The sequence below is a fragment of the Bos javanicus genome, chromosome 11, assembly GCF_032452875.1.
Source record: "Bos javanicus breed banteng chromosome 11, ARS-OSU_banteng_1.0, whole genome shotgun sequence".
In the NCBI taxonomy this organism is placed as follows: domain Eukaryota; kingdom Metazoa; phylum Chordata; class Mammalia; order Artiodactyla; family Bovidae; genus Bos; species Bos javanicus.
The window spans coordinates 10,289,669-10,313,598 of NC_083878.1; the positions used below are offsets into that span (position 1 = coordinate 10,289,669).

General features: G+C 52.4%; 3 protein-coding genes across 5 annotated transcripts; 2 read left to right on the top strand and 1 right to left on the bottom strand.

Annotated features, from left to right (window-relative positions):
• The first annotated feature begins 344 nt into the window (after positions 1–344).
• LBX2 (ladybird homeobox 2) lies at positions 345–7,308 on the top strand. Of its 2 annotated transcripts, none has more exons than XM_061431868.1 (2): positions 345–3,494; positions 4,562–7,308. In XM_061431868.1, exons 1-2 carry the CDS (start codon positions 3,290–3,292, stop codon positions 4,945–4,947), a joined length of 591 nt encoding a protein of 196 aa, XP_061287852.1. In that variant the 5' UTR covers positions 345–3,289; the 3' UTR covers positions 4,948–7,308. The 2 variants fall into 2 exon arrangements, 1 of the variants encoding a protein (XP_061287852.1); XR_009739308.1 differs by lacking the exon at positions 345–3,494 and adding an exon at positions 4,056–4,249.
• Positions 7,309–9,275: 1,967 nt separating this feature from the next.
• Positions 9,276–16,903, bottom strand: TTC31 (tetratricopeptide repeat domain 31). The gene is given in 9 exon segments (XM_061431324.1): positions 9,276–9,664; positions 9,873–10,171; positions 10,250–10,302; positions 10,611–10,821; positions 10,929–11,001; positions 11,109–11,171; positions 11,607–11,715; positions 16,322–16,751; positions 16,831–16,903. Coding segments are annotated over 8 exon segments (1,104 nt in total). The 3' UTR covers positions 9,276–9,664; positions 9,873–10,079.
• On the top strand, positions 16,902–23,911 carry CCDC142 (coiled-coil domain containing 142). 2 transcript variants are annotated; one of them, XM_061431847.1, is made up of 9 exons: positions 16,902–17,952; positions 18,251–18,337; positions 18,416–18,565; positions 18,703–18,833; positions 18,903–19,016; positions 21,872–21,986; positions 22,203–22,380; positions 22,505–22,704; positions 22,835–23,911. In XM_061431847.1, exons 1-9 carry the CDS (start codon positions 16,902–16,904, stop codon positions 23,089–23,091), a joined length of 2,283 nt encoding a protein of 760 aa, XP_061287831.1. In that variant the 3' UTR covers positions 23,092–23,911. The 2 variants fall into 2 exon arrangements, with proteins under 2 accessions (XP_061287831.1, XP_061287832.1); XM_061431848.1 differs by lacking the exon at positions 18,251–18,337.
• The last annotated feature ends 19 nt before the right edge of the window (positions 23,912–23,930 follow it).

Here is a 23,930-nt window from a genome sequence, read left to right on the forward strand (position 1 = left end):
ATCCCACTGCTCCCCCACCCCAGCCTGCAGACCCCCCGAGTTGGCAGCAATTGCATGGAGAATTTTGTAAAAGGCCTAAAGAACGCACAGACCCAGCGTTCTGGAAGTAAGGAAGATTTATGTCTGAATCGGGTCACTCTGCATTAACGTTTTCTGAAAGAGAAAACCATCCCAGAGGTGTGTGAAATGGAAGGACTTCCGGCCCCAGCTCTTCTGTCTGGAGTTTCTTCATTTAAACACTCATGGCCCTCTCATCCTGGTTAACAGGTTTTCTCTAAGATGGGGGGATGGTGAGGAGAAGCACGCCTCTTGGGGCTGTCCTTCTCGGTCGTCCACCACCCCTAGGAGGTTATTCTGAGGATCCTCGTCCCCGCTTCTCTCACTCACAGAACTCAGAGAAACGTGTACGGTGGGAAATCCAGGGGCCTGAAGGCCATTTATTGAGCCGATATCAAGAAGAGGGGGTACATCGGGGGTAGGCCTGGGTAGAGGCATCTACAAGATGAGAGGGTGAAATGGACAAAGGCAAGTCAGAGATGCAGTGGCAGGGAATGAGAAATAAGATGGGGGTGATGGGGAAAGGGAATTCTGAAAGAGGGTGGTGGGTGTGTGTGAGAAGGCATCCTTAAGTGGAGTGGAGGTGTCTTCTGAAGAGAAAGTGAGAAAGAGGGGATCTCTACCAAGTGAGGGAGCAGAGGGCCCCCGAATGTCCTCTGAAGGGACAATGGGGAGAATCCATCAAAGAAGGGGAGTGGCAGGCAGGAATGTAGGCTCAAGTCCTTCTCTAAGGACCCAGGGCAGAGAGGCTGGGGCCATGGGGATGGGTGATACGGCAGGAAGAGGTGCACTGGAGCGCAGCCACTGTCAAGTTGGGCTTGGGGGAAGCCTAGGAGACAGCTGAACACCCCCTCCTCAACCCAGGTTTAATCTCTTAATCTCCCTCATTAATCATCCCCCTCCTCCTACACCCCTCAGAGGATCTGGTTTCTCCCCAGCTCAGGTTCCAGGGGCTTTGCTGGGAAAAGTCCCCTCCTGAGGCCCCACAATTGTCTGGACAAATCCCTGGCTGCTGGGATGACCTTAGCTGGGCTCTGCTGTCAGCAACCTCTTCCCTTGACTAGTCTCTCCTTCCCTCTCCTCCCCAAAACCCACATCTGGGGATTGCCCAAGCCCATTGTCCAACCCCTTCTGTAAGCCTGGCGGCAAGGGGAAAAGGTTGAGAGACAGAAGGGGAGGAAAGCAAAGGCCCTTCAGGAGCGCTCCACAAGAACACACAAGAGTAACTAAGAGCAGAAGAGATGACATAAAAGCTACATAGAAGATGCATGAGTAAAGGTCACAGTGTCTTTTTGGTGGCAGGACATGAGCTAGGCAGTTCCTACAGCCTCCCTAGAAAAACCTTCTTTGCAGACTAAGTGAAACCACCAGCATGGTTCAGAGGGCTGAGGCCTCCTGCCTCTCTGCCACCTGCCACCATTAATAATCAGTTAACAAGGTCCTGAGGCCTCTCAGCTTTCCACTGTCTGCTCTCTGACCCAACAGTGGGCCCACTGGGCTGAGTTTATTGCTTAGGCTGCCATGAAGGTACTATGTGAATATCTGGGTGTGTCTTAGGGGACGGGGAGTGTCATTGGAGGGAGTCCTTTATCAAGAAGACCCTGTGTTTCTCCACCTTTGTTGGATGTGGACTAGGTCAATGCCTCCGGTTACATGAGGTTCCCTGACCCCCATTATCAAAGTGCCTTCCTGTCCTTGTCAAGGAATCTTTATCCAGGTGTCTTGGCTCTCCCAAGCTCTGTTTGGTGCACCCCATCTTCAGGCTCCACTTGCCCCAGAGCAGACAGGTGGACTCAGGGGATCACAGCACAAATCGTGGGAGGAAGTCTACAGAGAAGGTGACCAGGAGGGACTTCATGGCACTGTTTGAAGAAAACAGAAAACCCCACGTTCCCTAGGAATGGTGAGTTCCCCAGGAGTGGCAGGGCTTCTCTGCCTCTGTGATGTGACCTATGAACAAAATCCTTGCCCTGTTGAACCTTCACTGGTGAGCAGTGCTGTCCCAGAGCTGCCTTCTTCCTACAGTGGAAGGATGTGGTGTGAGCCCAGGACTAGAATAAGTGTGGGAGAGAAGGAAGACGGGACTCGGATAAAATAGAAAAGAATATCCCTGGTCTTAGAATTTGCAGTTGGGTTTGTAGGGGTTCTGTCTCCAGATCTGGTTGGGTAGATGAAGTCTGCCCTTGAGGTTACTCTTCTACAGTGAGTGGCCCTGATGCTCTGGGGCAGTGAGTGGTTCCCACTGTTGCAGATGCTGGGTGGTTTTTGGGCCTCTCCAGACTGAAGGACCCATACTCCAACTATAGGAGCTTAATAGGAAGACAAAGACAGACAGATCGACTGATAGATGGAAAGACTAATCAGGAGGCCCTCTGTGGAGGCCAGTCTTCACTGGCCTCCTGGGCAGTAACAGCAGCTCTGGTTTGCTGTGTTCTCTTTCCTGAGATCCAGGTCTCCGGCCGGTTCTCCGTGTGTTTAGACTTCCTCGAGGCCTCTGAGACGTGGCAGGACAGCCTTGGGTTCGGCCAGAGAGCCAGAAGAATCCACTCACCTGCGCTTGCTTCCCCGTGGCATCCCCAGAATCCCCGGTTACAGTCGCCCTGCCCTCCGGTCCTTCCAAGTCTCCAGTCCCCCAGCCCCCAGCGCCGCGCTAATAACTTCCAGCCGCCGGACCTCTTTAAGAGAGTTCCGCAGGGGTGGGGCGGGACGAGGGGGCCAGGTCAGGAGATAGAGGTTCTTACTAGGTGAGGCTGGGGACCCTACCACTGTCAGCTCTGCTCTTCCTTCTTGAAATTTCGCAAATCCCCAGCCGTTGGGGCCAGGGAAGGCAATTTTATTGCCGACGACTTTATGAGCCAGAGCTGCGGCTAGGCGGGGAGTCTGTGGTACACAGAACCTAGGGGCCGCCCAGGACGGGCCCAGCCCGAGTGTGCACTGGGCCGCGTCTGGCAGCGCAGAGTAGCCCTGCGGCCCGGCCTGGCGGGTAGTTCCGCCGGTTTCTCTCCGCACCTCCCCACCCTGTAGAAATACCGCTGCCGGGACGTCTACCAGCTCCAGACCCACCGCGGACCTGGGGTGGGGGGTGGGGGCGCAGGAGGAGGGGCACACAGGCTCGGGCCCAGCGCGGGGGGCGGGTCCGAGGCGGGGGGCCCAGATCGGGAGCCGCGCTGGGGCCCAGGCAGCTGCGGAGCTGAGCGCGGCAGGCGGCTGGCCCGCCACAGCCCCGCTGGCCATGAGCTCGGGATCCGAGCCCCGGACATCCCTAACATCCTTCAGCATCGCAGACATCCTAGGCTCGTGCATGATTCCCCGAAGGCCCTCTGTGTCGCGGCCTCCAGAGTCGAACCAGGGTCCCACGTCGCCGCTGTGCGCGCTGGAGGAGCTGACTAGTAAAACTTTCCGCGGACTTGACGGGCACACACCGCAGCCCTCTGAAGGTATAATTCTGGCGAGGTCGCACACTGTGACTTGGCCTTCTCCCCATTCCTCTCTTCCAGGTTCCTGGTCTCGAACCTTCGTTCACCCTGGCCGCTACCCTAACCTGCACCCTGCCCGCGGCCCATGTGCCGGGGTTTGCCTCTTCCTCTCCTCCCCTCCCCGCCGTTAGTTCTCAGGCTCCGCTGCCGCTCCTGGAGGCCGTCAGCGCCGGGGGAAAGGACCAGACTGTCGAGAACTGAGCGACCCTTGGGTCCGTTCGCTGTAGGCGGAGCAATCGCGACAGAGAAAGGCCGGAGAGGAGACAAAAGGCTGTAAATAAGTGAGCTAGGGTTAGGACCGCACAGAAAATGCTGGGAGGTGAGGCTCGGGCCTCGCCGGGTGACCAAGCTCCGCTCCAAGCTGCTCTCTTCTCGAGAGGGCTGAAGGAGCAGAGGGGCCCTAGAGCCGCAAGGGCCGCGGGACTCTGGACTCTGCTTTTCCTCGCCCTTTGTACCCCACTCTCCCCGTTTTGGGCCCGAAGAGAGTGTGCTTGTGTCATCCAAAACGAATAAGCCCAGAATGCCCGACACCCACGAGTTTAAAACAGGGCATGATCAGGGTTCTGTTACAGAACCCTGGCTGGCTAGGGTTCTGCCAGCTGGCTGCCCCTACTCTGACCATGGTCGGCCCCCGCCACTGGTGCCGGCCTGATCTGCAAGTCCGCTCCAGCAGGGGCTCCGGAAGGCCTCAGAGTCCCCTCCCTGTACTCCAGACGGTGCGCCCGTTCTCCTCTGGCTTGTCCCGCCTTCCTCCCAGTCCCCCGACCCCGCGAGATGCCCTCATCCTTCTGCCTCCCAAGGGTACCCTGAGGCCGGCTCCACTTTGCGCCCCACCCCCCGGGCTGAAACACCACCGTCGCCCCTCGAAAAGTTCGGGAAGGGTCCGAGGCTCTGGCTCGGGTTCGCCTTCTGGCTCCGCACCAAACCTCCCCCCTCTCTGACTTGACCCCACGCCCGCTTCTCCTCGAGGACCGAAGTCTGACTCCCCCAGGCTAGGATCCTGGCTGACCCCCACCCTGTCCCCGCAGGCCGCGCGGCCCCAGGCGCGCTGGGCTCTGGCCAGGCTGGCCGCAGACGTCGGAAGTCACGCACGGCGTTCACCGCGCAGCAGGTGCTGGAGCTGGAGCGGCGCTTCGTCTTTCAGAAGTACCTGGCGCCGTCCGAGCGCGACGGGCTGGCGTCTCGGCTCGGCTTGGCCAACGCGCAGGTCGTCACGTGGTTCCAGAACCGGCGCGCCAAGCTCAAGCGCGACGTGGAGGAGATGCGCGCCGACCTGGCCTCGCTGCGCTCGCTGTCCCCAGAAGCCCAGTGCCGCCTCGCGCTGCCGGACGGCGCCCCTGGCCTCGGCCCTGGCCCCGCCCGGCCTGACTCTGAGCTCCACCTTTCTGACGAGGAGATACAGGTGGACGATTGAAGGCAAAGCTGCCTCGAGGGCTCTGCGGCGCTGACCTCCGCGCCCCCGCGCCCTGTCCGGATTCCGGGGTAGGAGGGAGGGTGTCGATCCGCGCCCCTTCCGGCTCACAGTCCAGACGCCCACCTTCCCCGATTGTTGAGAATAAAGTCCAGACTTTGCTGCTGCTGCTGCTGCTGCTGCTGCTGCTGCTGCTGCTAAGTCGCTTCAGTCGTGTCCGACTTTGCGACCCCATAGACGGCAGCCCACCAGGCTCCCCCGTCCTTAGGATTCTTCAGGCAAGAACACTGGAGTGGGTTGCCATTTCCTTCTTCAATGCATGAAAGTGAAAAGTGAAAGTGAAGACGCTCAGTCGTATCCGACTCTTAGTGACCCCATGGACTGCAGCCTACCAGGCTCCTCCGTCCATGGGATTTTCCAGGCAAGAGTGCTGGAGTGGGGTGCCATTGCCTTCTCGCAGCACTCCTCAATCCTGGCGCCCAGAGCAAAACCTCCTGATTATTGCGAAGATTCCATGCTTTGCACTGTGCCGAGCGCTGTAAATCCGATGTTTCCTTTAACTCTCATAGCAACCCTATAAGGTAGGTGATACGGTTATGTCCGTTTTACAAAAGAAGAACCCCTAAATCAGGATGTAGACCCAGGCATCCAGCCAGCCTTCAGATCTGGTGCTTGTCAGCTTTCTGCTCCAGGGACGCTGGGTGAGGGGAAGGGCACTGGACTCTGATAGCTGCCAACCCCTCCTCTAGCCCCCGCCTTGGGGCTTCCCTGGTAGCTCAGCTGGTAAAGAACCCGCCTGCAATGCAGGAGACACAGGTTCGATTCCTGGGTCGGGAAGATCCGCTGGCGAAGGGATAGGCTACCAACTCCAGTATTCTTGGGCTTCCCTGGTGGCTCAACTGGTAAAGAATCCACCTGCAATGCGAGAGACCCGGATTTTATTCCTGGGTTGGGAAGATTCCCCAAGGAAGGGAAAAGCTATCCCTACTCCAGTATTCTGGCCTGGAGAATTCCATGGACTGTATAGTTCATGAGGTCTCAAAGAGCTGGACACAACTAAGCGACTTTCACGTCACTTCTCTTCAGAGGTCGCCTTAGTTCCAGAACGCCACTCGGGGTTTGATCCGCCACCGCCTGGCAGACCTTGCACCTAACAGACTGGTGCCAGAGTGACAGCGTCCCACCTGCCTCTCCTCCTTCCCCACCCTGAGGCCATTTGTTAATAGGGTCCCGACTTTTGTCTTTTTCCCCAGGAGAGTCCTACACTGAGACCCAGGCAAAGTGATAAGCGCTGGGAGAGGTGACGTACCCCTGCTTCTGGGACCTCCACCCCACCTTGCGCTGGTGGGAAAATGTCCCCACCAGGATGGTGGTGGTGGCCCCGGGACGGTGGGGAGGACTGATCCTACACTCTGAGGCAGAGCTTGGGGTAGCTGCTTGCCGGGTAGAGAGCCCAGCCCACCTCCTCCAGCAGGCTTTCCTGAGATAATTTCTAAGGCTGCTGATTAATCATCCTCCCACATGTGATGGGGAGGGAGTGCAGGTCTTCCCTGAGCTGGCCATCCTGGTTCTTGGTTAGGTGCCTTCCTGCTTCCCCATCATTGACTGGAACAGATAATGACTACTAACTAGTATAAAGCTAAGAACCTGTCATCTATCATGTACAAAAAGTATTCTTTGCACCTGTGTTGCCTCTTCAGTACACATATACAACACACACATACCTCCCCTGGTTCCTGTTCAGGATCCCTTCTGTATTCCCTTCATGCTCTTCTAAAGTCTGCCTTTCTGGAAACTTTAAATTGGAATGACCAACTCATTCGTGTTTGCCTAGGACTTTCCCAGTTTTAGCACAGAAAGTTCCACACCTTTGGAAATCCCTGTCTCAGGAAAACCACGATGTTCGGTCATTCTGCTTTGTTTAAGGCACTAGGTCAGAACCCTACCAGTTAGCAGTGTGAGTGTGGGATAAAGTGGAGGCAAGGTGTCAGGAGTCCTATGGCTCTGGGTCAGAACCCTACCAGTTAGCAGTGTGAGTGTGGGATAAAGTGGAGGCAAGGTGTCAGGAGTCCTATGGCTCTTGGGGAAGATTCAAGCCTAGGACAGTCTAAGAGGCACTGGGGAGGGGACATTGCTTTTGAGAGGCTAGAACCCTCCTCTACTTAAGGCTTCCTAAATAGAATTTAGAAGCCCAGGGCTGCCACCTCTTATAATCAAGCCTTGAATAAACAAAACTCAAACCTGTAACACCAAAATAGCCTCTTGGATGGGTGTCTCCTCTCCTAGGTCCTAGAGCTGCTGCTGCTGCTGCTGCTGCTGAGTCACTTCAATCATGTCTGACTCTGTGTGATCCTATGGGCTGTAGCGCACCAGGCTCCTCTGTCCATGGGATTCTCTAGGCAAGGGTACTCGAGTAGGTTGCCATGCCCTCCTCCAGGGGATCTTCCCAACCCAGGGATCAAATGTCTCCCGCATTTCAGGCAGATTCTTTACCTCGGAACCACCAGGGAAGCCCAGGTCCAAGAACAGACCTTCTCAAATATCAGGATGCCTCAGAATCACCTGGAGGGCTTACTGAAACATAAACTGTTGCGCCCTACTCTTAGTTTCTGATTCAGAAGGCCTAGGGTGGGCCTGAGAATTTGCATTTGTGAAAAGTTGCCAGGCGACACTGATGCTACTGGCACAGGGGACGTGCTTTGCGAACCTCAGTCCCACAAACTCCGGCACTTTGTGAGATAAGTGGCAGTTCAGTTACAGCCCTCTCTTTCTGGTGTCGGAATCATGAATGTGTAGGACAATTTCAGATAAAAACCAGTTTATTGAACACTCACTATGTTCCAGACTTTTGGTAGGTATTTTCTCACACTTTCTCTTTCAGCCCTCATAGCAGCCCTGTGAGGTAGGGATTGCCCACATTGTACAGAAGAGGAAACTGACGCACAGGTGTTAAGAAATCTGCCCAAGGCGACACAACTTGTAATGACAGCCTGCATTCCGCCATACAGTATTTAAGAGGCCTGCAACTGTAAACAAAAGAATCTGGGAAGGCCTTAAACAAAGGAGGTGTCTCAGAGCCGCCTATCTCTAGGTACAAATGGTGTTGAGTAAGACCCATAGGGCAGCAAGAGTCATTTATCCTGATAAACCGTTCTCCAAAGAAAAGCATTCTGGGAGGCCTGCAGATCCACATTTTAATGAACTGAGAGTCCCAAGCAGAGCCAGGGAGGAACCAGCCAGGAGGAGCTGTCAAGATCTTAGAGGAAAAACTAGAAGGAGGTCGTGTTTCTTATAGAGAAATTAGAGAATTTTAGTTTTTTTTAGGGGCAGTGATCCTGGGTAGAAAAACGAAGTAAATTCACATGGGGGAAATGCTGGTTACAATGCCCAGCGCTGGAGTGGAGAAAGAGTAAAACCAAAGGAGCAGAAGCCTGTGTATCTGCTGAGGCTCCATCAGCGTGAGAGCCAGCAGGTGGGGTATATGGAGATGTATGGATTCTGCCAGCTCCAGGAAGGGGCTGGTAAGGGGCTTCCCAAATGCATACCCTTGGTGAATCTTCTAGCAGTGGAAGGAGGTGAGCATCAGAACCACTGGACAAAGGAGAGGTCAGAATATGCGTAGAAGTGTGGACAGGAAGCAAGGTATGAGAACTGAGGCTGGAGAGGACAGGGTAAGAACTGGGATTAGGAAGAAGTGGGCTTCCATCAAGCTGCAGATCAAGACTTAGGCCTTATTCATCACTGTGACCCCATTCCTGAGCACAGAGCTCTGGCTGGTGAGTTCCCCAAGACCAAGAGCAAGCTTCAGATGCCCCTACAGACAGGTCTGTTATAGTCTGAGAATCTGAATTTTTGTATAGATCTCTTCTTGAGCCTTGGGGGATTTTATTTTTCCTTACTGCTCCCAGAAGCCATCTGCTTAAGAACCAAAGAAAGGCTATTTCAGTGGATGCAGAGAAAGGAGCCCTGCATCCACTCTGTGTCAAGAGGTATGACTATCTCTGTGTCAAGAGGTATGACTGCCAGCCTGTTCCCATCCATGATTTTAGAGTACAGGTCTCACAACGTGCAATGAACTGCTCCTACACCGTGTCCTTTATCCCCGTGGGATGCACACACGACCCTGCCTTATCAGGGACAGGTTCTCCTTCATCTGGTGTGAGGTAGATGCTGGGGCCCAAGTTCCAGGATGCCCCAGCCCTCTGAGGAGTCCTGGAGGTGGAGAGGACCGGGTCTTCTGCTCTGAGTCTGGGGGAAGGACCAGACTGGCTCAGGTTGGGGATGATGCAAGGGTGGAGATAGAAGGCCAGAGGCCCTTGGGGTAGTACTTCCAGGGCAACTGCAGGAGAAGAGGCTTAAAGGCCCCAGCTCAACATGGAAAAATGGATGGAGAAATTCAGTTGACGGAGGCAGCCCAGAGATTCCTCTTCACTGGTACTGCTGAGGAAGGAGAGAGGGGCCACTGGACACCTTCCAGCAGGGCTGCCCATGCCCTCCTTATCCTATGCATCCTGTACCCCTTACCTGTCTGAGGCAGAAAGCAGCACCACTTGTGATTGCAATCTCGGCCAGTTCTCTCTGTTGCCCTCTCAGCATAAGAGCGGGCCTGATCCCCTTACCAGGGTGACTTGCAGGAGGCAGGAATGTTAGCTCCCAGACTGCGTCAGGCTGGGACCCGCCTCTCAGAGTCTCCAGAACACACCGCTGCCTCTTCAAAATGCTTTGGTCCCAGAGGAATTAGAAAGCAGAAGGTTGAGGTGTCAGCGAAGTCAAGGAATGTTAAAACTTCCCTTTTCTCAAACTGGCTCCAGCTCCTAGTACCACTAGCACATTTTGGTAATAGCTTAACTAGAAAATGTCAATGTACACCTGATCCCCACCCCATCCCACCCAAATTCCTCTTCTGCTTCCAACCTCAGACCCATTACCTTCAGTACCATCAAGGCCTTGCCCAGGCGGAAGAGGCCCCAGGGGCTACATCAGTCAGGGCTCACACCGGCTGACCCAGCCATTCACTGCAGAATGAGCAATTTCCAAATAACCTGATAAAAAATAAAGTGGGCCAAAGTCTGGGTCCTTGGCACCCCGCCTTGCCCTGATAGCTCAGCACAAAGGCCACCCCCATCCCCCACCTACTAGTGGTCCTGGGGGTTGAGCTTCAAGACTCAGGTGAAAAGGACCATGGCCTTGTGGTAGAAACCATTTTGAGCAAAGCTGGTACCCAACTCTGGGGAGAAGGGAGAGTGGGAAGTTCAGATGGGGCTATCCTAGGGAGGGATGGGTGAGGAAGGAGAAAGAATCTCACTTGCCAGCTCCTGGCTCTATTGTAAGGCAGCTGCCAGCAGTCCTGGAGATAACCTAGGGATGGGAAGCAAAGTCAAGGCCTCAGCCTCCCCAAATCCTTCTCCTTTGTCCAAACACTTTGCATCATGCAACGCATGGAGTCCTCATGACAGTTCTGCAAGATCGAATCAGCCCTACTTTCCTGTAGAGGAAACTACCCTGGGTCAGGGGGACAGTGATGGATCTTGATCCCTGGTGTCTCAACCTTGGGGCCAGAGAACTCCTTCTACTAGTCACTGCCCTCAACCCTTAGTAGATCACCTCTCTTCCCAAAGCCCTCTGGCACCCCTTCCCCTGGTTCTAGCTGAGGTTCTTCCGCCCACCTCCTCACCTCTGCCTTATGACTCTGCCTAGGGCTCTCTTCTTTTGGAGTACTTCCTTCCTCCTGGTTCATCTTTTCTTGGAGACCCAGGCTTCTGCCTTGGGGCTAATGACTTAGTCCCTTTTCTCTGTGGGCATTGAGGGGTCAATCTCCAACCTTGCTGAAAGCCAGAGACACAAAAGTACTATTAACAGATAGATCCAGTGAGTCTTGTGAGCAGAAAGGAAAGTTAAGGAAGGGCAGGGATGACGTATGTCCTAGAGTAGTGGGAGGAGAGGGCAGGCAGAGACCATGAAGGGAAGGAGGGAGGCTCTTTCTTCTTCCTCACTACACTGTCCCTGAGCTGAGTTCCCAGAGCTGGACGGGGGTCTCCCATCGCCATCTGTAACGGCCTCAGCCTGAAGGGAAGGTGAATAGCTAGAGTTGGGATCAGCTTGAGCTGCCTGCTTTTCCAGTCCCACCTCCTGGCACTTGGTGCTGTTGGGATCTGCCTGCAGACATTCGTGTTGGACTCCCTGCCATCCTTCTCCAAGTACTCTCTTCGCTTCTGATCCTTTTGACGCTGTGGTAACAATGACAAAGAAGAGGAGGACGTATTTTGAGCACTATACTTAAACATCCACACACATCCACAAACAAAATTTGTAACTTGAGACCAGCTCTTCATGTGGACAATATATACTATATGCCATGTTACTGGGCTAAAAGTTTTGCATACACTATGTCACTTAATCTTGAAGCTCTCTGAGGTAGGTTTTGTTGTCATCCTCATTTTACATGTGAAAAAGCAGATTAGACAGTCACCAGGCAGAGGGCTCCTAGAAAGCAGGCAGATTCCAGCCCAGGCAGCAGAGTGTGACTCTACAACCACTGCACCAAATGGCCTCCAGGAGACCCTCCCGTCCCTGAGCCCTGCTGGCCCCCCAGCCATCCTCAGTTCTTTCCTACTCCCGCCCCCAAATCCCTCAGGGCTCCCACTCCTTTGCCCTCCAGCTACCTTCTTCCAGAGTCTTTTCTTCTCTGCTTTCTCTTTCACACGCTCCTCCTCAGGCATCAGCTCCTTAGCAGGTTGCTGGCTTCCTGGAGGATCCTTCTCCACAAGCCATCATTTCTTGATCATTTCTCCATCAAAGAAAACCCACTATGTCCTGGGATGGGAAGGGGAAGGGAGGCTGGTATTGTGGGGAACTCTGAGACAGGGCAAGGAGCTTGGCTGGGTTAACCTCTCCACCACGGCAACCACAAACTAGCTACCCAGCCTGGAGAATTTGACAGGCCAACCTCTCCCTGCTCAGCATCTCAAAACACGCTGCTGGCTTTCATGGTGTTATCGCCTCCCTTCACTAATTCTCCTGCTTTCCCAAGGGCTGAAGGTAGCATTCAGTCCAGCCCTCTTCAGCATCCTGTCCCTACTCAGCCACAATGAGGCCCCTGAGATGGAGCCCTCTTACCTGCTCTTCCAGCTGTGTCCCTTGTCATATCCTTGAATATGAACATCCCCATATAATCCACCCTGGGGCTAGCTCAGTGCCTAAATGAGTGCCACAGTTCCTGGTTGGCCCCTTCCCTGCACTTTATGTGTTTCTTCCCCAAACCAAGTTCTCAGCAATTACGCCCTGTCTCAAAATTTTCCAGTAATCCTCCAATGCCAGGGCCACAGGCAAGATTGAGTCTAGCCTGGGACTTGGACCCTTCCAAAAAGCCCCCGGCTAAGCTTTCCAGTCTTCTCTTACAGTCTTCCCTTACTTAGCTGCTGCCCTCCCTCTGCTACCAGGCTCCTTCCAGCCTTGGGGGTCTTCCCCTAGCTGTCCTAGAATCCTTTCTGGCTCTGAGCTTCTTTCTCACACTTTGCCTTACCTTCAAGATGAAGTTCAAGTTCACATCCCATTTCTGCCTAAAGCCTTTCCAGACTCTTTCAATTCCAGTTTGTGTGTGTGTGCTAAGTCACTCAGTCGTGTCTGAATCTGTGCAACCCCATGGACCATAGCCCCGCAGGCTCCTCTGTCTGTGGAATTCTCTAGGCAAGAATACTGGAGTGGGTTGCCATTTCCTCCTCCAGGGGATCTTCCCAGCCCAGGGTTCAAACCTGAGTCTCCCACATTGCAGGCAGATTCTTTACCACTTGAGCCACCAGGGAAGCCCCTCCAGTTCTCTCTGCCCTCACTCAAAAAAGCAGCACTAACATAGCCTGTGGTATATAACTTAAAAGCTTGTTATTCATTGGTTTTTATTGCTTTTAACTGGCCAGGCAGCACAGAGCTGGAGAGAACACTGTGCTGGAGCAGAGCTGCTTGCACCTTAGTTCTGTCTCTGCCACTGCCCGGCTGTTTGATTTTGGACAAGTCATTTAACTTCTCTGGACCTCAGCTTACTCATTCACAAAATAAGGCAAGTCCCTTCAAGGCTTGCCCTGGACATTCTGTGGTTCTAATGAGGATTGTTTCCTTAGTAAGTGTTCTGTTCAGTTCAGTTCAGTTCAGTTCAGTCGCTCAGTTGTGCCCGACTCTTTGCGACCCCATGAATCGCAGCACACCAGGCCTCCCTGTCCATCACCAACTCCCAGAGTTCACTCAAACTCATGTCCATCGAGTTGATGATGCCATCCAGCCGTCTCATCCTCTGTCGTCTCCTTCTCCTCCTGCCCCCAATCCCTCCCAGCATCAGAGTCTTTTCCAATGAGTCAACTCTTCGCATGAGGTGGCCAAAGTATTGGAGTTTCAGCTTTAGCATCAGTCCTTCCAAAGAACACCCAGGATTGATATCCTTTAGAATGGACTTGTTGGATCTCCTTGCAGTCCAAGGGACTCTCAAGAGTCTTCTCCAACACCACAGTTCAAAAGCATCAATTCTTTGGCACTCAGCTTTCTTCACAGTCCAACTCTCACATCCATACATGACCACAGGAAAAACCATAGCCTTGACTAGACAGACCTTTGTTAGCAAAGTAATGTTTCTGCTTTTGAATATGCTATCTAGGTTGGTCATAACTTTCCTTCCAAGGAATAAGCATCTTTTAATTTCATGGCTGCAGTCACCATTTGCAGTGATTTTGGAGCCCCCCAAAATAAAGTCTGACACTGTTTCCACTGTTTCCCCATCTATTTCCCATGAAGTGATGGGACCAGATGCCATGATCTTCGTTTTCTGAATGTTGAGCTTTAAGCCAACTTTTTCACTCTCCTCTTTCACTTTCATCAAGAGGCTTTTGAGTTCCTCTTCACTTTCTGCCATAAGGGTGGTGTCATCTGCATATCTGAGGTTATTGATATTTCTCCCCGCAATCCTGACTCCAGCTTGTGTTTCTTCCAGCCCAGCGTTTCTCATGATGTACTCTGCATATAAGTTAAATAAGCAGGGTGACAATATACAGCCTTGACGTACTCCTTTTCCTATTTGGAACCAGTCTGTTGTTCCATGTCCAGTTCTAACTGTTGCTTCCTGACCTGCATATAGGTTTCTCAAGAGGCAGGTCAGGTGGTCTGGTATTCCCATCTCTTTCAGAATTTTCCACAGTTTATTGTGATCTACACAGTCAAAGGCTTTGGCATAGTCAATAAAGCAGAAATAGATGTTTTTCTGGAACTCTCTTGCTTTTTCGATGATCCAGCGCATGTTGGCAATTTGATCTCTGGTTCCTCTGCCTTTTCTAAAACCAGCTTGAACATCTGGAAGTTCCCGGTTCATGTGTTGCTGAAGCCTGGCTTGGAGAATTTTGAGCATTACTTTACTAGCGTGTGAGACGAGTGCAATTGTGCAGTAGTTTAGTAAGTGTACACCATCTTTAAAACCAAACAGAAAAAGGCCTGCCTTGACCTTCTATTTCTCCCCAAAACACAGTCTATGCTACTCTCTTAATTCATGACCTGGCCACACATGATCTGGCTACCCAATCTCTTCAGGAAATCACCTCCTACCCTTTCATCTTCTTCCAACTGCAGCAGTCTCCTTTGAAGTTTCTACAATGCGCCAAGTGTGCTCCCATTTCAGAGCTTTTGTATGTGTGATTTCCTTTGCCTTAAATGCTCTTTCCCCAGTGAATGGCTCAGTCCTTCACCCCCTTCAGATCCCTATTTAAATTTTCCAGGGAGGACTTCTCTGACCACTCCATTTAAAAAGTGAAACCTCTCACTTCTCCTCAGTGCTCCCTAACCTCCTTCTTGCTTTATCTTTCTTTACACTTCTCATATTTGACATATTGTTTATTTGTTAACTGGCTGCCCCCACTGGACACTCCTGATTCAATGCATAGAGGGATTTTTGTCTGTTTGGCTTAATGCTTTCTTCCCAGTGCCTAAAACAGTGTGCAGTACATAGTTGGTGCTCAACAAGTGTACACTGAATGTGCCCAGATGGGTGAGGCGGCTACTGTAATTGAGATTCAGCCAGGAGCTGGGCCTGAAGAACCCTGTGTGATCTAGTGAGTTTGGATTTTGTCTTGTTAGTGATGCGAGTGGATCTGATCTAGGGAGTAAAATGCTCAAATGAAAGAGTACTGGGGAAAGAGAGAGTCTAGGCGTGAAATGTTTAGTCAGCAGGTCTTTACAACTGTTCAAGTTAGAAATAATGAATTCTTGAACTAGGGCAGTGGCTGCAGAAGCAGGACTGGAAATACTGGGTTTGATCCAAAAGACACTTCAGAAGTAGATTTTGTGACTGAACACAAATGAGGTAAAGGAAAAGAGAGGAATATGGAGACTGGTTCTCAGATTTCTGAATAAAGCAACTGGAAGGAAGTTTGTGTGGTTAATCAAGATTAGAGGAAATGCAATGAATCTGCAAAGATGATGAATTAACTTCTGGATTTGTTGCTTTTTGAGATAACCAGGAAGCAGTTGGAAGTATAGCTTCTCAGTGCTCCCAAATCTGATCCTGTCCCTCCCTCAATAGCCCTCCCACCTACTTCAGGACATCCAGACCCATGTGCCATTTTTTCAAGCCACTTACTGTCCTCCTTCTCGCCTCTTCTCTCAAACCCATAGCTAAGGTCTCACTTCACTTAAGTTCTTTTTAAGGTTTCTTTGCTTTAGCGCCTTTGTTCCCTCTGTTCATAATATCTTTCCCCAAGCAACTCCTTGTTGTTTGTTGTTTAGTCACGAAGTAGTGTCTGACTCCTTTGTCACCTCATGGACTGTAGCCCACCAGGCTCCTCTAGCCATGGGATTTCCCAGACAAGAATACTGGAGCGGACTGCCATTTCCTTCTCCGGGGGATCTTCCCCATCCAGGGATTGAATCCACGTCTCCAGTGTTGGCAGGTGGGTTCTTTATCACTGAGCCATCCCCAATCCTCAACTACCCATTCCCCAATCCTCAACCCTCCTCTGCCCAATCCTGCCCACTTATTACTGCCGAGTTGTCCCTGGCTCCCCACCCTCCCTGCACTTGCATCGCGCTGCTTGACAGTAAGCCCCACAGTCTGCTGCTGCTGCTGCTGCTAAGTCGCATCAGTCGTGTCCGACTCAGAGCGACCCCCTAGACGGCAGCCCACCAGGCTCCCCCGTCCCTGGGATTCTCCAGGCAAGAACACTGGAGTGGGTTGCCATTTCCTTCTCCCTTGCGTGAAAGTGAAAAGTGAAAGTGAAGTCGCTCAGTCGCGTCCGACTCGTAGCGACCCCATGGACTGCAGCCTAACCAGGCTCCTCCATCCATGGGATTTTCCAGGCAAGAGTATTGGAGTGGCTTGCCATTGCCTTCTCCAAAGCCCCACAGTCACTCCTCTCCAAAGACCCGGGAGAGCACCACAGGACAGCCAGGGAATTCCCATGGAGTCCTTTTTACCCCGGCGGCGCCGCAGCCCTCAGCACCGAATACCCTGCAGTGTTTGGAGACAGCAGCGACCCCCAGCGGGCAGCCAGGCCGCAGAGGAAAGCCTACAGGAAACCAAAGCGGTAGCGCGTCGGAGCCCTCTGCTCGCCTAGCGAAGCACAAAATCCCACTGAAAACAGATCCAAGCGGAGCCCTCCTGGACCCCCTCTGGTCTTGTCTCACCTGTTTACCTAACTTGACTAGCCCACAGTCTTCGGAATCGGCGCCATCCCCGTCAACAGTGACGCGAGAATGAAAGACAGTAGGGTATTTGATACCGGCCAAGGGCGAAGTGAGACGGAGTATGCAGCCATCTTTGTCGAGGGCGGAAGCATGTGCTTACGGAGCGTCAGAGAGTCCATGACGGTCCCGGCGGCACCCTGGCAAGAGCTGAAGGCTCCGGGGATAGGGCGGAGCCGCCGCTGTGGCGGGCGTTGGGCAGTGCGGGGTGGTGGGAATCGTTAGGCTGGTTCCGGACACGGTGTCCCATGGCCCAAGCGTCTCGCTGTGGTGGCCTTCTGCCTTCGCTGGCTGCCGTGCCGCCGTTACGGGCGCAGCCCGGGGGCGCCGAGGAGGAGCAGTGGCAGAAAAAGCGGGACGTTCGTGGCTGGCCAGGGCTGCCGGTCGCCCGGAGCATCCTCTGCCAGGACCCTCGGCCTGACGGGGCTCCGAAAGAGCAGCCGTGGTGGGTGGCGCCGGCGGACGCAGGAGAGCACAGTGAAGCTGGCGCTGTAGACTGGGGGCGGGAGCTGGCCGCTGGCGGCCTGATTCCTCCGGCGCTACGGCGTCTCAGGGCTGTGTTGCTGCGGCTGCAGCGCGAGCGGGAGCAGCTCCTCCAAGCGCGGGATTGCGCCCTCCGCCTACAGGCGGCCGTGCGCTTCCTGAGGATCCTGAGTCCCGGCGCTCCATCTCCCAGCCACGGCCTCTTGCTTCAGCTGTGCCGCGACCTGCTACAGCACCTTTCCGGAGGGGCGATCCTGCGAAGCAGGCTTCTGGAGATGCCCCACCCGCTACTCCTGGCACGCCCCGTCGGACTAGCAGCCCAGCGCTTGGATGCTACTGTCGAGATGCGGCTTCGGGCTCTGGGCCGGGCGCCCGCCACCCCAGCCCTGTCGTCCCAACTCGCCGATCTGCTGCTGGCACTTCCGGCGTACCACCAGCTGCAGGGGAAAGTCTTCAGCCAAGTCCCAGCATCAGCGCGCCCGTATCCCCCCGGCCGTGTGCTCCGCCTCCTGACGGGGGAGCGGGGTTGCCAGGTGGCAGATTGGCTGGATGAGGCGCTCAGGGGATCTGGCTTGAGGGACCAGCTCCTCAGACGGTGCCAAGAGGAGCGGGAGCTGTTGCCAGGGCTACTGGGCCTGTTGGGGGGCGTGACAGGTTCAGCCAGCAGTGAACTGGGGCTTGGAGGGGCCGGAGCTTTGTGGAGCCAGTACTGGACCCTGCTGTGGGCAGCCTGTGCTCAGAGCCTGGACTTAAGTCTAGGACCCTGGAGGGACTCCAGGGCAGCGGCACAGCAACTGAGTCAGGCACTGGGTCAGGGTGAGTGATGGGCCTGGGTGGGTGTTTGGGAAGGCTGGAGTCTTTTACTTCCGTATACACCTCACTCACCTGCCACAAGACTACAAAAGCAGGCCCTTTAGAAGGAACATCCCCCACCCCACCCAAGCCCTGGGGGTTCAGGTTGTAAGCTTCTTAGCTTTCAAGGCAAGGTCTTGCTTTCCATGCCAGCCTTGAGTCTTGGGAGAAACTTCCCCTCTTCCCCCATCATTGAGTGGGGGCAGTGGCTGTGGAAAAGAGAGACCTTGTTTTCAGGCTCCAGAGTCATTTCTTCCACTAGCATCACTGCCTCAGGAGTGTGAGAAGGAGCTGGCTTCTTTGTGTCGCAACCTAACTCATCAATCTCTTATTTGGAGCTGGGATCAAGGTGAGGAGGAAGGGGTAATGGCAGTGACACAAGCCCCAGATTGCCCCTTCCTTATCAAACCATACCCCTCATCTTCAGGCTTCTGCCAGGTCTTGGGATCTGCTAGTGGAAATCAGAGCAGCCTTCCCTCATCCTCCTGTACCACCAAGCTTTTACAACAGCTCTTCCCTCCTCTCTTGGATGCCCTCCGGGAGCCCAGGTCAGGACTCCTCCTCTGCGGGCCACCAGGTGAGACAAGGTGCTGGGGATGGGGGGGATAGGAGAACACTGAGGATACCCCCTTTATTCCTTATTCTGTTCTGAAACCTGCCTCTTCCCAAAGGTGCTCCATATCCCTTCAGATATTCTGTCCCTCCTCTCCTCAGGTCCTGCACCCCTTGCCCTGGGGCTCTGTACCCTGCAGACTACCTTGCTCTGGTTTTGGAGCAGAACTCAGCAGCATCTGGCAGCGTGGGCCCCAGGTTCCTTCCTGCTCCTGATCCAGAAGGACTTACCTGTGAGTAGCTAGGGAACACGTGGGGAGCATCCTGCGGTGGGCTCAGAGCTGACTCTGTTTCTATCAAAGCCTCTACTGCAGGAGGCAGAAGCTTTGTCTCACCTGGCCTCAGAGGAAAGCTTGGCTCTGGATGTGGAGCAGCAGCTGGGCCTGGAGATCCGGAAGCTGACTGTGCAGATCCAGGTAAGGAGAGGCACCAGCTTGGGGGTTGGGGTGGTTGTGATGGTGGTAGAACAACTCAAGTGCCTTGGAATTGCCACTGAACGAATGTATCTTCTTGTGTGGACTGCCACTAAATCCACTTTTTGTCCTCTCATTATGGAAATTTTTTTTAGAATACAGAAGTAGAAGAATATAATGGACCTCCATATTCCTACCACTGAGGCCTTAATAACAATCAACTCATGGTCAATTTCTTTTGTTTGTATATCCCAACCCCCAACTCCTATGTCAGGCTCTCCTGTTGTGACTTTAACAGCCACTGATGATCACTGTCTATATCTATTATTTCATTAGAGGGTGCAAGGTGGTGACATTCTAATTCTGTCATCCTTTCTTCATTAGTAATCAGATTACTCTTACAAAGTGAAACTTTAAATTTTTTAATTTACTTATTTGGCTGAGTCTTAGTTGTGGCATGTGCAATCCTCGTTGAAGTATGTGAGATCTTTCATTGTGCATGGGCGCCAGAGTGTGGGGGCTCAGGTGCCCCCTGCATGTGGGCTCTTAAGTTCCCTGACCAGGAACTGAACCGGGGTCCCCTGCATTGGAAAGTGGATTCAACCACTAGACCACCTGGGAAGTCCCAAGTGAAACTTGCCTCAAAAATTATTTGGTTACTTTGAGGTATATTTTGTAGAGAATAAGCAAGATAAATGATTGACTTTATTTACTAGTTTTTGATAGAATGTTTCTTTTTTTTTTTTTTGGTAAAAGTACAACTTGTATTTTTATTAAAACTCAAAATATTATTCTAGAAGGCTTGTAATGAAAAAATAGCACTTTGCTTCCACCTCGATTTCTAATCCCTGTTCTACAGTGGTGATTTTCATACATTTTTGGCTGTTTCTTCTAATATTTGATTATTTCCCTCTAAATTTATGAATTAAACTCTTGTATTTTAATCTTTCTCCATCTTACACTCTATCTGTTCCTATTGTGGATGATGTCTCTCTGCTTTTTGTTTTCTGTTCCTACCCAGATGTCTCTTTGCCCTGAATATAGGGGCATGGTTGTGTTTAGTCCCTGGCCCCCTGCTCCTCTCTCTGCACCAAGGTGCTGTGAACCCTCACACTTTAGCCCTAACCCACCATCTGCATCTGCCTGTTGGGCATTTCTACATCAATTTACTCCCATGTCCTCTCTCAATTCAACATGTCCCAGAAGACTCTTCATGAGTAGGGTTGGGCAGTGATGATTGTGGGAGCTCTGGGGAGGGAAGGCTTTGGTGAGCATGTGGTAACAGAAGCTCCATACAGGGCCTGTGGCTCAAGCTGGTAGATGGGTAGCCTCAGAGGAGCAGCAGGGGTTACTGGAGGTGGGGAGTTCACAGTTCCTTGGGGGAGTAGTGGGGAAATGGCCTGACCAAAGCAAAAGCTCCCTTTGTGTGTGTGTGCATGTACATGGGCATATACTTGCCCTAGCATGCACATGTCAAGAGTAGGGGCGGAGGATTGTGGAGGAGTAAGTTGTCATCAAGATGTGGAGGGCAGCCCACAGATTTTAGACTTTATCTCTTAAGTGATAGGGAGCCATTGTAAGTTGTAAGTGATAAGAGTTTGATCTAGCTATAGCAGTCAAGATAGAAGGGAAGTGGGGAGACATAATACGAGAAAGGTCCAACTCTTGGTAGTTGCAGTGAGAACAGAGCAAAAGGCGCAGGGACAGCATGCTCACCATGTGAATGCAACGCCGTCTAGTTTCGTGCCTTGCTCCACTGCTGGGTCTGTTCTGCACTTTCAGCTACATACATCACTGGGACGAAAAAGAAGAATCAGATGTGAATTTTCTCCTCAGCTGGACTGTAATGTCTCATAGAAAAAACTGTCTCAGAGTGTGACCTTGTATTTCCTGAGTGTTGAGTCCAGAATTTCCTAACAAATGTCAGTTGGCAAAAGGGTAACTTCTTTATCATATATAAGGGAGAAAGGGGTTCTGGTGTTTGGGCTAAGAGAAGAAGAGTTTGGATTTAGATAGGCTGTTGTCAGAATATGTATCAGGAGCCACAGGGGCCCTCCCCAACCAAGTCTGCCCACCCCCACCCCCCAACCCAGTCCCATCCTCTCTTCAGGCTTCAGGCATACAGTCACCTTTTCTTTAGACCTGCCACAACACACCCCAATTCTTGGGGTTCTTCTCCAAGATGGGCTGTAGACTCTCTCTTTTTGCTGTCTTCTCCCCCATCCAAAAACAAAACCTATCAAACCAGAGAAACCAAACCAGCACATGGACTTTTTCTTGGTTTGTGGGTTATAATGCTTTGGAGAAATGAAAGTGGCTATAAAGAATATTCAGTGTGAGGACATTCCAAAGGTTCCTAAATCTCAGAAAGTTATATTGATTGCTCCTGATCTACAAGCAGTCCTTGCCTTCCTTTCATAGATGACATAAGATCATACAATTCACTTTTCTCTTTTCAGCTGCTGCCTGTCTGCAGATCATGCAGACCCCTTTCTGTAGCATTTGTTTTTGAACATTGGTGGTAGTGAGGGTGTCTCCATCTTTTTTTTTCCTATTAATGTTCCTATGGAATAAAATTAACCTGGAGGATATCCATTTTCTAAACCAAGCTGAGGAGAGCAGGGTAATCTTAGGGCAATTGTCCATAATCTTTTCTCAGTCCAGGCCTTTGGAAAACTCAGTAAAGGCTATAGCATCTCTCCTCGGAAAATGCCCAAGCCCATACAATTATGTGTACAATTCTGTTCTGGGGCTTTATGGATGCCAGGTTAATAAACACCTCAGATTTAGAAGAGCGTACGACTTGACAAATCCCTCACGAATAAGCAAGCCCTTTTACTTTTTCCTTATTCCCATAGCTCCTGCCTGAAGAGTCACTGAGTCTCTTTTTTCAAGAATGTCATAAACAAGCCACACAGGACTTTGAACTCCACATGCCACGGGGTCGGTACTGGAGGCATCGTCTGTGTCCTGGTAACTCATCATGGCATTCCCTCCCAGGCTTCCCAGGGTAACAGTATCCAAGCCCCTCTGTGTCCTTGAGGGGCTCCACCTCTCTGCCTCCATCATTGTCCTCACCTTCTTTGTCCCCACACCCTGAAATCCTACCCTCTTCCCCCAAATGCTCCATTAGGGGCTGGAGGGATCTCCCTAACCTCATATCCTGTCCTTTCTCTTCTCTCACTCCAGAACTTCCCAGCATTCCTAGTGAGTATGCTGGGTTGGTGGTCCGCAGGGTACTGGAGCCTGTGTTGCAAGGACTGCAGGGACTGCCACCCCAAGCCCAGGCCCCTGCCCTGAGCCAGGCGCTGACCGCCATCCTGGGTGCCTGGCTTGACCACATCCTCTCTCATGGGATCCGGTTCAGGTGAGAAGAAAAGAAGGAAGTGGCAGGGCGATGAACAGAGCTGAAAAAAGGGAGGGGAATGGTGGGGAAGAGCAGTTTGGAGAGACAGGAGGGTCAGGTGGCCACACTGTATCTTGGCCTTCAGCCTGCAGGGGGCGCTGCAGCTCAGACAAGACTTTGGAGTGGTCAGGGACTTGCTGGAGGAGGAGCAGTGGGGCCTGTCCCCAGAACTTCGCCAGACTCTGTTCATGCTCAGCATCTTCCAGCGGCTGGATGGGGCCCTGTTGTGTCTGTTGCAGCAGCCCCTGCCCAAGACTCAAGTCCACAGGAGGCTTCCCCGTTGCTGTGAGTCACTCTCCCTCCCCAGCTCCAGGCTCTCTTCGCCCCAGCTCATTATTCGTAACCCATTCCTATCCTCAATCTGGCTTTAGTGTCCCCCTCGCTAGCCACCTGCCTTCCCCTCCTGCTTTACCAGGTGCATGTAATGAGGTTCAGACCATGGAATTGCCCAGCAGCAGCCTCAACAGCCTGGAGAGCTTGGAGCCCCCTCTTCGGCCTGGAGTATTTCCAACCCAGACAGCTCACCTGCTAAGCACACTGTGGGGAGGAGGACCTAGCCCTGATGCTTACTTGGTAGGAAACCAGCAGGCCTGGCTTGCTCTGAGGCAGCACCAGCATCCTCGCTGGCACTTATCTTTTCTTTCCTGCCTGGGGACCAGTTCTGAATCCTAAGGACCCTCATCAGAAGCTAGTCAGAGCTCCCCATCTCTGTCTGCAGAAGCCCAGACATTTAGAAATGCATATTTTAAAAGCTTAATTGGGAGCTTGGAAGACAGCATATCTGAGAACCACAAGCTACAGAGAGCCTGGACTTGAAAAGCCAATCCAAGATAACTACTCCAATTGCCTGGAATCCAGAGTAAAGGGCATAATCACAGCTTGAAACCTGGAAGTCAGCATCCTTGGGAGGCTCAGGCACAGTTCCCCATCAGTAAGGACATCTCAGGGCTAGACGCTAGCAGCTAAATCCTGGGAGTAAGACTTTAGTGTTGGATCCCAGGAGAAACGGGAAAAGCAATAGAAAGCAGGGAGCCTAGATGTCACTTCCTCTTCAATCCCAGGAGCCAGGCTAAACACAAGACAGGTTGGGACACTACTACAAAGTAATTCCTCAGGAACCAGAGGTGGAATTTCTACACCCAAATCAGTCCCCACGGCCTATGTTACAGTACCCTGTACTCCCCTCATTACTATTTTTAGTCATTTAAGAATAGTGGGCTGTAGAACCTTCACGTGTAAGCGTTAGCTACTCCAGAGTCCACAGATTTAATCTGAAGTTACCTGAGTGGGGTTACCCTCTGGTAGGTTTATAATCCCTGCGGAGGTAGGGACCAGCACTTAAGACGGTGTTAACCTAGATCTAGCACAGCAGGGTGCAGAGAGGGAGAGGCTGCAGAAGGCGTGTCATCCGAGCCAGGAGCAAATGGCTTTCGCTTTATTCACTGTCTTCACCGTGGTACAAGAGGGCTGTTGATGTCACGTAGTGTTTATTGAGAGCGTACTTTGGGCCC

Bases quoted from the DNA above. Each gene is read 5' to 3' on its own strand.
- LBX2 (XM_061431868.1), top strand. From the start codon at position 3,290: ATGAGCTCGGGATCCGAGCCCCGGACATCCCTAACATCCTTCAGCATC. The intron at 3,495-4,561 runs GTATAATTCTGG...CTGTCCCCGCAG, and splicing joins CACACCGCAGCCCTCTGAAG to GCCGCGCGGCCCCAGGCGCG.
- CCDC142 (XM_061431847.1), top strand. From the start codon at position 16,902: ATGGCCCAAGCGTCTCGCTGTGGTGGCCTTCTGCCTTCGCTGGCTGCC. The intron at 18,566-18,702 runs GTGAGACAAGGT...TCCTCTCCTCAG, and splicing joins CCTCCTCTGCGGGCCACCAG to GTCCTGCACCCCTTGCCCTG. The intron at 22,705-22,834 runs GTGAGTCACTCT...CTGCTTTACCAG, and splicing joins CAGGAGGCTTCCCCGTTGCT to GTGCATGTAATGAGGTTCAG.